General features: G+C 42.9%; 1 protein-coding gene across 6 annotated transcripts in view; it reads right to left on the bottom strand.

The window, feature by feature from the left end:
- LOC136852274 (T-cell immunomodulatory protein) overlaps window positions 1-12,774 on the bottom strand; it is a 259,930-nt gene that overhangs the window by 75,221 nt on the left and 171,935 nt on the right. For all 6 annotated transcript variants that reach the window (XM_067126747.1, XM_067126749.1, XM_067126746.1 and 3 more), the window contains one exon: window positions 9,726-9,872. In XM_067126747.1, the coding sequence (XP_066982848.1) occupies window positions 9,726-9,872 (147 nt within the window). The remainder of the gene's footprint in view (window positions 1-9,725; window positions 9,873-12,774) is intronic.

Below are 12,774 nucleotides of genomic sequence, written 5' to 3' on the forward strand. Positions count from 1 at the left end.
AAAAACTATTCCCTCTTGCTTGTCAACGTATGCCACTACTGTGGTGTTGTTGTTCAACAAAACCACTGAGTGCTGCAAAACTTCTTCTGAAGGAATCCATTCCCAGGTCTCAGCAATGTCACTGCCAGGTCCAGAGACTCAACAAGTATCATTTCATCCAGGCATATGCAGTAGGAGAACTTCTGCCCAGTCGATACTTCTTCCTCTCTTCCCCTCTGCCCTCCTTCCTTATGGAAAAGAGGGTGGAAAGAGACACAGTTATGCGCACTTTCCCTGAAGGGAAGAAGAGGGGTGTGTGTTTCCGTGATCTTCTTCCAAAGCCTGGGACTTCTTAGGAGTCGAGGAGAGCTGGCTTGAACTTAAGGTCGAGCCAAGATGAACAAGACCCAAAGGTTTTGGCCATTGTCTGAAGGACAAGGCAGTGCCCTAGTACGCACCTTGATTACCGCAGTATCTGGCATATCTATGAAAGAGAAAGGCAGAACCGAGTACAGGTTCGTTCCTAAGGGTTGAGCCAACTCGGGACTTACAAAACCAGATACAGGCAGTCCCTGGTTTACGATGGGGGTTCCGTTTTTCCGCCGCGTCGTAAACCGAAAAATCTTCGAAAATCGTCAAAAATCCTAAGAAAACCTTACTTTTAATGCTTTGGGTATATTGAAAACGATGTAAACTGAATTTTTATTGAGGTTTTCATAAAAAAAAACCTCCAAATTTTTATTATTCTGCCATTTTGGAGCCATATTTTTTCTGTTGGATCGGCGTATGATGCGTTGTAACCCCGGAACATGCGTCGTAAACCGGGAAATAATTTCTGATGAATATATTTGAAAAGCGTCGTAACCTCGGAACATCGTAAGCTGGACCTGTCGTAAACCGGGGACTGCCTGTATCTGAATTAGGTCAAAGTCCTTCTTCTTAGCACCAGAATTGCCCACAGATTGCCGCCTGGTGTAGGAAGACCCACCCCCAAGAGAGGACCAGTCTCCAGAAGGGTTCTCTCTAGGAATGGTCATGTCCGAGGAGAGAGAGCCTAAAAGTGTAGGATCGTGGATCCATCAGGAGAATGTCTGGAGGAAACCAAGAGGTGTCCTCCAAGTTCGCCGCCTCTCGTTGCGGAAGAGAATACCCTTCATGGCAAGGAGAAGCAGAGAGAGAACCCAGTCCAGATGAAGCAGAGTCAGAACAACCAGCAGCCAGCAAGACCCCTCTGAGGCAAGAAGAATTTGTACTCCGTCAAGGCAGGGGAGGAGCTTTGTATCTCGACCTGAATGAACTCCTTGTCCGAAGAAAAGTACAGTATTCATCTGGTTGAGAATGCTCTCGCAAGCAAGGACCGCAGCGGCCCCCGAACCTCTTAGCCCCTTCAGGAACTGCAAGGGTTGCGAGTGATGAAGATTATTCATTAGGGGAGCTGCAGTCCTGTCCTGGGGATCCTCCCGCTGAGGAATCGGTGCAAAGTTCTCTGAGAAGCGGGGGCGATCACAACTTGAAGAGGAAGACCCTCGCTGCTTCCAAAGTGTGAAACTCCTGTACCCCTACCTGTCCTGCCAGTAAGACCAGCAGGAGAGGCGGACCGTGAGCGATAATCACCCGAAGGAGATGATTGCCACAAGGGGTAAGAAGAGCGCCTGTGCCGTGGTAAAGAGCTTTCCTGGGAAGAGCAGAAAATTCACTCAAATAGTGCCGAGAACCCAATTTGGAAAAACCAAGTCTGGCCGAGCTGAGCCACGCCGAACCAAGCCAATCACGCGAATGTGATCCAGACTGGGTGGTAAGCAGTGGACTGGGAGGCAAGAGGGGCGAGCCAAGCCAAGCCAGTATCGCGAACGCAACCAGGGGCTGGGCAGGGCGAGCAAGCCAAGTGAGCCAAGCCGAGCTGAGCCGATTGCACAAACGCAATCGGAACTGGACAGGATGGAATTTGTTTGTTGTGAACTAGCGCTAAGTTCCTGAACTCTAAACTCCTTCGAGGCTGAGGCCCCTTGAATAGAAGGTTTGAAGGGGAAATTCTGTGTCTGCTATCCTGCGTGCTCGAACCTTAAGGTTAAAGACACGAGGATAAAACCTGGCCAAGCAACTGAAGCAGCTAGCAGGCAGTATTGAGACACCTGAGTGTCTCAGCACCGAGGCACCCGGGTCTCGGCACTTTCTCTGGTCCTGTGCCTCTTGCCAGGAGAACACTCGTCATTCACAGAATTCGAGCGACCTACAAGACTCCCAAAAATTGGGAGCAGCTGCTTTCGGTTTCCTAATTAACTAAAAAGAGCCAGGCACAGAATCAGTCTTAGACACAGGCTTCTAAGATTGGCAATGAGGGTCTCTCGAGGCCGCACTTTCGCAGCCCCCAAAATGCAAGACCCCAGAGTAGAATGCGAATCAGTTCCCACCCTAGGGCAGGAAGAGCCAACGAGAGAAAATTGCCTCCCAGAGGAGAGGCAGTCCCTTAGAGGTCCCGCAGGACTCCCGAAGGGAACCTCTCCCCTGCTTTTTCTAGTGTACGAACTGATAGGATTGAGACACCAGGCTGGGAACCCGGCCGAGCACTGGTAAGCACTTGGGGAGCGCTTGTAGTGTTGGCAGGAAGAGCCGAGACACCTGGGTGCCTCGGCCCTTTCTCTCGCGCTGCTCCTGAACTGAGCCAGGGAGAGAACTCTCCAGACCAGATCAGGATACTTGATATTCCACAGAATCTTGAGCACTCACAGCAGCTTGCGAACGAGTGCCTGAAGCAGCAGCCGTCTTAGAGGCGGAACCTCTAGGACTGGGAGCGGGTGCTCAAACCGAGGTCTGCGTGCCCACAGCTCCCGAAACACAAAACCCACGGGTATGTGAATTGGTTTCTGAACCCAAAGGTCAGGAAGAGCCAACAAGAGACCCACTGCCTCCTCGGAAGGAGGCAGTCCCTAGATGCCCAAAGGACTTCAAGGGGAAAGAAACAGCCTTCCTCTCCTTCAGCCAACAGAGGTCTATCTGGTTTCCCGGGACCCCCTCAAACCTCGGGAGTGGAAGGGAAGAGGCAGCAGAAGACGAAATCGAAGATAAGCCGAAGACAGCGGCTACCTCCACAGGATGACTTCCTTCACCTTCACTCTGACATCTTCTAGAGGATGGTGTTCTCAAAACATTGTAACCTCCAGGGCAGCTAGGCAGGATCACAGCAGAAGCGGCCCAGGACACGACCACCAGAAGAAGCAGGCGTGATCAGGACAGATGATGCAGGACCTACGGAAGTGGTTCAGAAGGCAGGAGGAGCTACAGCAGCGGCCAGGAACGTCACGAACGTCACCAGCAGCGACAGGAGTGATCAGGACGGCTGCGGCAGGAGACCAGGAGGAGCTGTCCAGAGGCTTGTCGTAGAGTCAACAGGGGCAATAACATAGGAAGCACAGCAGGAGCAGATGGACCAAATACACGCCAGAGGCAGTGCCACAGCATACATGAAGGCCAGCAATGACAGCAATCAATCCACATCAGTGGGAACAGAGTCGGAATGATCCTGACGTGGATCTATGCCATTCCAACCAGGTACTGTGGTCGATCTCAAAGCAAACACTGTATGAACATCGGGACTCTTTCAGGCAAAGATATTCCAACTGAGATATCCAGCCAACTACTGCTGCGCCTACGATGCTCACTGTCAACCTGAAAGAAAAATCAAAGATTAGTAGAAGGAGACTCGCTCTCACTCCGAGGGAAACTGCCCTACAAAGCGAGAGGAGGTCCCTGAGAGGTGGACGCCCTACTGCCCACAGCCACCCTCTGGTGGTCTTCGCCCAATTAGCGAGCGAAGAGGGCGAAGGAGAGACATCTCTCCCGAAGAAGAGATAGAAGAACCTACAGGGAGGGCGAAGGAAGGAGGGGAGGCCACCAAGAGTGCTGTGGAAGCGAAACTTACCGACGACGCCCGCAACCTCCCCCCAAACCCGGCAACTCTTCCACAGCACAGGCGATGAAAAACAACACTCAGCACAAGCAGAAAGGGAGTAGTCGTGCCCTTGTATACGGAGGGCGTGAGCCGAAGAAGGGGAGTGAACTTGTTACGTCCCAATCAATAAAGGGGAGCGAAGTTATTACGTCCCAGTCTAATATATCCGAATGTACAGGGGAACACCTTCAGTATCTAATTAAAGGGCTACTGGAAGAGAAGCATTACCACTCGGTTACACCCCTCTAAATATGCCCTTGGCCATCAAACCCAAGACACAGATGCAGGGGAACGATAGCCTATGCAAGGCTATCACAAATCGTGGGTTTGTATATTAATAAATATCACGCACAAAATATATACACAAAAATAAAGAAAGATCCCACCAGGATAAATAAAGAGCTTAATGACAGTCAGGCAAAGAGATCTGAAAACATGTCTGCAACACATGACTGCCGAAAGTAAACTGGAATGTTTACATCTGGACAGGTGGGTATTTCTGCCTTCCTGACAGTAGTTACTGCCTAACCACCTTGTTCAAGAGTTTAACAGTCGTGTCCAGCTTCACCGTAAGTAATTCCTACTGTAAAAGACCGATGGTTTGTATATCGTGTCGGAACAAACATTAATCAAAGCACAAGCAAAAGACACAGACATAATTGACATTTTTATCTCATCAACTTGTTGCACTAAATGTCTATGATTGAATATGATCATTGCATCCTCTTCATTTCTTGAACCAGCTTGTTTGGTTCTCAGCAAAGTACCAACTGCTGGTTCTGATCTAAATAAAATAATTTATATAATTTATATTTAAAATAATTGGTACCAACTGCTGGTTCTGATCTAAATAAAATAATTTATATAATTTATATTTAAAATAATTGGTATTAAAGTTAAACTTCTCCAGTATGTACATTCTCAAATCATTCTTGCCATTTTGACAATTACCCCGTTTTTCTGATACCCTGGATCTATACTTGACCCCAAAATCCAATTCAACAATTTCATTCTGACAACAGGTATCCCTTCCAATTTTACCTTGAACATCTTTGGTATCAGACCATCTCCTGGAACTTATTCTTCTGTTTAACTGTGAAGATAATTAGATGAGAAAAAAATAAAAATAAAGAAATGCAATGTAAAATTAAAAGTGATTTTAGAAAAATTACATAAAAAATTGAGAAAATAAATAGATTAAACATAATTCCTGAAATACTTTTCTTAATCGCATCCACAATCCCCGCTGACACCAATTTTGTTCAGTGCAATCTTGGTCTACTTCTGATAGCATTCTTGGCAAATATGAGCATACTCCTTCATACTCCTCCACAACTAATAATCGTTACTTCTGCTTCTTCAGCTGGTCTTTGCAAAACCTGAACCTATTTCTGCACTCTAAATTAAAAGCCTTCCTCAGTCAAACATCACTTCATTAAGGCTTGATATCCTAATTATGCTGTCTGATGTGTTTAACAGCAGGGCATGAGACAGTACACCTCATTCCGGTTTTTCTGAAGCTAAACTGACTAGTTTAATGAATGTGGCAGAATTCAAAACACAAAAACAACACACAACACAGATACATGGAACACTCACCCTGATCCTCGGTTGCTGGGAGATGGATTAAGGGTCCACGGTCGCCAACACAGCATACAAAACCACACAAACAAAACTAAAACGGACTCTCAACCAACAAACGGCATTAAACAGGAAAACACACGACTCATGAACATACAATAACAAAAGGAAGACGAGACACATGCACTGATAACAACAGCATCAAAAACTCAGACGAACTGAACTGACTACTTTCAAAGTTGACCTCAACTACCGACAGACAGACAGACAGCGCCGTAAACAAACTCCAACTAACGACCTGTATCCCTCTTCCAACAACTGAAACACTCACTAACGACAATTACACTCGCTCTCTCTCTCTCTCTCTCTCTCTCTCTCTCTCTCTCTCTCTCTCTCAGACAAAACGTTGGGAAATGCTAAATAAAAATTCATTCATCCCTCTATAATTCTCCCCCCTTTTAGCATTTCCCAACCAACACTTTTCACATTGCATTCAAATTGCCTTACGCAACACCCACGGATGCTCACTAGCAGGTCCTTTAGAATGCGTTCGCGGGCACGCAATCATTCTCTCAGACTCGCTCTCTCTTCCAGCAACATTCAGATTTACACTTTCTCCTCCATTCTCTCTCAGATTCACGCTATCTTCATCACTATTACCACTCTCAATTTCATCCACAATCTCATCTATACCCTCTAACTCGTTCCCAAATACCTCCCCCAATTCTTCAACTAACCCATCCCATTCACTCATTGACCTTTCCAATTCTTGCAACGATTCATTCATGCTTTCAATCACTCGTATATTACTGTTACGCTCTCTTACTCTTAAACTTTCGCTCACCTCCAACCGTTCACTCACCCCCACACATTCAGTCAACTCAGTTATATCAAACCCGCATATGCTATACGTTCTATTCATACCATCCCATTCATCCGTATTACACACTTTATCACTCATTTTCACTTTGGCACTCACACCCCTATCACACAACTTACGATCATTCCGTTCACTTACGTTCTTCCCTTTCTTACGTTTCCTACCATACTCTATCAAAACCAATTGCTGATCCTCATGCAACAACCCCTCATGAACATGCATCACACGCACCGCTTGCATCCTGGAGGATCCACCCATTTGAACCCCCTTCACACTCAGTTTCCCGAATTCGCTGTCACAGTCACCCTCTTTCGTCTACATACACTTGATACATGCCCTTCCATTCCACATTCAACACACTTTGCTCTCGGTTCTGAACACATTCTCGCATAATGCCCATTCTTACCACAGTTGCCACATATTACATTCACTCGGGTACCCCTACAACCTGTCCGCACCTGTAGCATTTAACCCCCCTATCTTTCGTACACTCACTTAGCAAATGTCCCAATTGCCCACACCCGAAACACGCTCCTAAAGCCCACCTACACTCATTCTTTGTATGTCCTTCCTTTCCACATCTAAAACACTTCGCTCGACTTCCACTCACCGACCTTCCCCTTTTGTACACTACTATCCCTAACCCATCCAACCCGTTGTTCCCTTACAAACCCACCATTCATCCTCACTGGCACCTCCACATTACTTGCTCTTACACTCCTATCTATTACACTATCTGCCATTCTCATTGGGCCCCTCAACACTGCATCCCTAAAGCTTCCAAACTCTGGCACTCTCTCATCTACCCCAGCCCTTACACTCACACTTCTGCTCTCTTTTATAACCCTGTCAAGCTCATAATCTACAATTTCCAAAATTTCTCCCCAAGTCAACCTTTCACTCGTCCATCTTTTCTTCTCCTTCCGCTTCAAGTTCACAAATTCTCCCACTCCATCTGGCACTGTCTCTAACAACTTTCGTACTAACTCCTTACATTCATCTATCCCATCATCCCCAAACTTCTTCCTCGCCAATGTCTCCAGCCTACAAGCATACAGTGACAAGGTTTCCCAGCTTTCATTCTTGCCTCATCAAATCCATTCTTCCTCTTATACTTAACACTCGCTTTCATACGCCTCACTTGCTCAACTAGTCTAGCTTTCACCTTGTCATACTCAACATCTCCCACACTCATAATAACCCTATACATATCAAGCAAAACCCAGTCAAATATTCTCCTAATTCTCGTGCCCACACTCTCTTACTCTCCCCATACTTATCCTGACAAAACCTTTCATACTCCTAAAGAAATCATGCACATCCCTACTTCCATACTCATTATACCTTTCACACCGGGGTACCTCCCTCACATACATAGCCTTTCTCACTTCTTTCTCACTTTCGCTACTTTCACTCTGTCCTTTCATACCCTCTTCCGAATACAAAGAGTCCACTTCCGCACTTACATTCATCTTACTCATTACACTCTTCTTCCCCTTCTTTTTATCCACTTTTATCCATTCACCTCCATCCACCTCACTATCACTACTATCTTTACCCTCTCCCTTCTTTCCTGCCTTTCCCACTTCCTTACCCTTCTTACCAGTTTCCTTTCCTTTTCCCTTCTTCCCTTTTTCTTCCCCTGACTTATCCTTACTTTCCCTCTGTTCCTTCCCTTGCTTTTCATTTCCCTTTTCCTTACCCTGCCTTTCATTCTCTCGTTTCTTACTTCCTATTCCCACATCACTTTCATCACTCACGCTTCCACTCACTTCTTCCTCCTTTTCTTTCTCTCTTGCCCCTTCACACGTTCCAGAGGACCTGCCTCCAACAGCCCCTTCTCCAAAAACACCCTTGAACATACCTTTCACCATTTCTTCCACACCTTTCATCATTCCCTCCAACTTTTTATCCACCCTCTCTTCCATTCTCTCTTCTGACTCTTTCATCTCCCCTTTCATTTCCTCTTTTGCTCCTTTTACCAATGATCCCATCTCTTCCAACTGAAGCCTCAATTTCTCATTCTCACTCTTTAACCATGCATTCTCCTCTCTCAACCTCACCAGTTCCTCTTCCATCCTTTCCTCCAGTCACCCTACCCGCCACCAATCTTAATTGCAACTGCAACACCAGTTGCCCCACGTTGGGCGCCAAATATAATGTGGCGGAATTCAAAACACAAAAACAACACACAACACAGATACACAGAACACTCACCCTGATCCTCGGTTGCTGGGAGATGGATTAAGGGTCCACGGTCACCAACACAGCACACAAAACCACACAAACAAAACTAAAACGGACTCTCAACCAACAAACGGCATTAAACAGGAAAACACACGACTCACGAACATACAATAACAAAAGGAAGACGAGACACATGCACCGATAACAACAGCATCAAAAACTCAGATCAACTGAACTGACTACTTTCAAAGTTGAACCTCAACTCAAGACTCAACTACCGACAGACAGACAGACAGCGCCGTAAACAAACTCCAACTAACGACCCTTATCCCTCTTCCAACAACCGAAACACTCACTAACGACAATTACACTCGCGCTCTCTCTCTCTCTCTCTCTCTCTCTCTCTCTCTCAGACAAAATGTTGGGAAATGCTAAATAAAAATTCATTCATCCCTCTATATGATGTGTTTAACAGCAAGGCAATGAGACACTCAGTACAACTCATTCCTGTTTTTCTGCATCTAAACTGACTAGTTTAACACTTTGGTCCCAAGAAAATCAGAATCTTTACTCGGCCTTGATATTTTTGTAAATAACTGCTGATTACTTACCTCCTAAGTTGAAGTTATTATGAATAAGTTAGCTAGAAGGTATTCTTCTTACACTTTTTGGAGAATAGATAATGTTACTCCTTATACAATGTAACGGTGGTATTCCTGCTGATTACTGACCAGTTTCTATAATGCTCATACCACCTGAAGTTCTTGATTGTCAAAATTACTGAATGGCAATACTGAAAATAATCATCACTTCTCTAGTTTGCAATCTGATTTTCACAAGGGACCAGATAAGACATGAGAAGAGGGAGGAGCAACTACAGTTTCAGAGACGTACATAGTTTCAATGGAAGTAGAAGGAAAATTAGCAAAAAGACCCAGAAAATCAAAGAAAGGACATAGATGAAGAAGTAGACCAGATGGGAAATCTAACAGAAAGTGCTCAAAATGGAAGAGGTGAGTGAGAATTGATTTCATGTCAAACTACAGACGAGAATAACATGACATAAAAATTAATGATGACTGTGATGAATATGACTGTACAGTACTTGCAAAGTGGAAACAAAAATATTTTACCAATACATTTACTTACCTAAGACTTTCCAGTAAATCAGCTTCAAAATGCAATGGAACTCGACTCTTCTGTAAATACTGAAAGATCTTATCACCACTGCCAATTTGATATATACTAATCTGAGAGGGCTCTCGTACAACCAAGTGATCATATGCCACACTTACACTGGAAATAAAATCAGGCACAATTATTACAAAGCATATAAGAAACATGGAATATTAATAGATTATTGAAAAGTGACTAATTGAAAATATCAGGACAGAAATCTTCTCACTGCTTATTCAAGCCAACTGACCAACAATCCATGACTGGAATCATTAAATCATTATGTAATTACTGCTCAATGTGACATTGAAGGTCATTGCCACCAATTTCCCTTGCTAAAATATAAATGTATGTATATGCATATAAATACATGTTTCACAACTACATTGTTGCATCTTCAAGGCTACACTACAGTGAGTTGACTCAATAATTATTCAGAAAAACATTTATTAAATCACTAATTAAAAAACACTACAATATTATCTCATCTAAAATGTTAACTCATTTAAAATGTCAGAAACACCAGAACACTAAAATAAGGACCTACCCAGATGGGAGCTAAAATGAAACTATTGAAACAAAGAGAGAAAAAAAACACAAAAAAAAAAAAAAACAAGGTAACGATAAGACAAATGGGGCCATCAAGCAATAAACACTTGAGTAGAAGGATGCTAGGACATTTTACAACCGGACTGTTCATACCCGGACATTTCGTTACCAGACACTTCGCTACTGGACAGGTCGTTACTAAGGCCCTTCACTACTAGGACAATACACTACCAAAAGCTATAGTTGCCTTGTTTGTTGAATCAGTGGGGATTCAATTTTTTTTTCTATTGGAATGGTAACATAGATGTTAATAATAATAATTATAATAATAATAATAATAATTTTATAAACTAACACAAGTGAGAAAAAAAAAACAATCTTTCAATTACAATTCTTCATTTATTTACTAGCTAGTATCACTTACAATGTATGTATCATAAAATCAAAATATAAAATAAAAAGTGTTAAAAGAAAATTGACTTTAATTTCATTACTAATTAAAGTTTCAAGTTATGGCCAATAGCTTGAAGAAAATTCATTTTACATTCAGGGTCGCAGCGATTAATAACTTTCAGAATCCTCTACTCACAACCCTTATACTTTTTTCTTGGAAGCTGGGTAACTGCAATTTATTTGTATTATTTTTGTTCTCAGTAGTGCCTCCTCGTTTTCTAAGGCATCAATAAGTTTCCATATGTTAGGGTGTGAGCTTGTAAATGACATTCTAAGGGAGCTATGAAACCCCTCTAATTTATTATTTGTCCTTAGCATTTCATTTATTGTCCTTTCATACACATTCCACAAATCTATAGGAAACGGGATCTAGTCGTCTCCTCCTAGGCACATGGCCTCGTTTACCACCAATATAATTTGTAGCGAAGTAAGAAACAATTTCTTCTGGGACTTTGTCATCATCAATTCTCTTTTCAAACCCTTCGACAACATCATTTTTGGGTAAAAATCCCAGTTCTGGGAAACACCCCACTTTCAAACTAAAGTCGTCCTCTTCGTGGTATCGTCCCTTGTGTCCAGCTTGAACTATATATTTGTAAACATTCCGAGCTAAATGAAATAAACAGCAAGTAACTTCAGTTTCTTGAAAAACAGTCTTCAGGGAATTTAAGACTGCTTTTTCAAAATCAACCACAATATGATCTGGCTCATAATTTTGTACGAGCTCTTAAATTATAGAATAGAAGCGTTTGTAAGTGGCCTCGGTTTTGTCAGGTAGTACTGCAAAGAGTCAGGGAACACTTAGGTCTTGATTTTGAATATGCAAGGTATATAACTGGAAGTATATTATTGGATAACACTTGAATGTTCCATCGCCTGCCCATACTTTAAAGTTTTTCAAGTCCCTTAACCCATCTTCAGATGCAAATACTAAAATCCTTTCAAGATCATCTTCACCACTGTCATATTGCAGAAATAACGACCCATTACTCAGTTTGGCGTACTCTTCAGGAATCAGATAATCTGCCGTGTTTTTGGGATTGGAGGACATTTAGTACGGCTTAAATTTGATGCAGAAGGAAGTTCAGCTACAGCACATTCATGCAAATTCTTCAATTCAGTAACAAGCAAAGTGAGAGAGGAGTCCTGGTAAATAAAATAAGAAGGGTAGAAGGTATAATTACAATAACAAGCTATTGAGTATTCAAGCTATATTTGGTGGTTCATAAATGAAACAAGATAGATGGATGGTATAATTACATTAACAAGGTATTCAGTATTTAAGTAATTATACAAGTAGCGTATTGTCCCCATATAAAAATGGGAACAAGCTGGGAAGAAGAAGAAGAAGACAGGTAGCATATTGTCCTAGTAGCGAAGGGTCCTAGTAACAAACTGTCCAGTAGCGAGTGTCCGTTAACGAAATGTCCAGGTATGAACGGTCCAGTAGCGAACTGTCTGGGCACCGAGTAGAAGGATGTTTAGGTGTTTATTGATGGAACAGTTAATTTTATCATTATGGACTCTAAAGTTGTTAAGTTGCTGTCTTTCTGTGCTTGTCCCATTATTTGAAAATCTTTGTTATCTATAGATATTGTGTATAATTTGAAATGTTTCCTTATATTGGATTGATCTGGGTTGGACAATCTGCTTCCGGTTCTGAGACTAACTCCTCTATGGGTGTCTATACATATCCTCAGCAGTCTTTTGGTGCGTCCAACATAAGTCTCCTGGTTACACCTGGGGCAAGTATACAGGCAGCCCTGGTTTACGACAAGGGGGTTCCGTTTTTACGCCATGTCGTAAACCAAAAATCGTCGTAAACTGAAAAATCATCAAAAATCATAGGAAAAACTTTCTTTTAATGCTTTGGGTGTATTGAAAACAATGTAAACTGCATTTTTATTGAGTTTTTCATAAAAAAAAATCAAAATTTTGATTATTCTGCCATTTTGGAGCCATATTTCTTCCGTCGGATCGGCGTATGACGCGTCATAACCCCGGTACATGTGTCGTAAAC

The sequence above is a fragment of the Macrobrachium rosenbergii genome, chromosome 25, assembly GCF_040412425.1.
Source record: "Macrobrachium rosenbergii isolate ZJJX-2024 chromosome 25, ASM4041242v1, whole genome shotgun sequence".
Taxonomy (NCBI): domain Eukaryota; kingdom Metazoa; phylum Arthropoda; class Malacostraca; order Decapoda; family Palaemonidae; genus Macrobrachium; species Macrobrachium rosenbergii.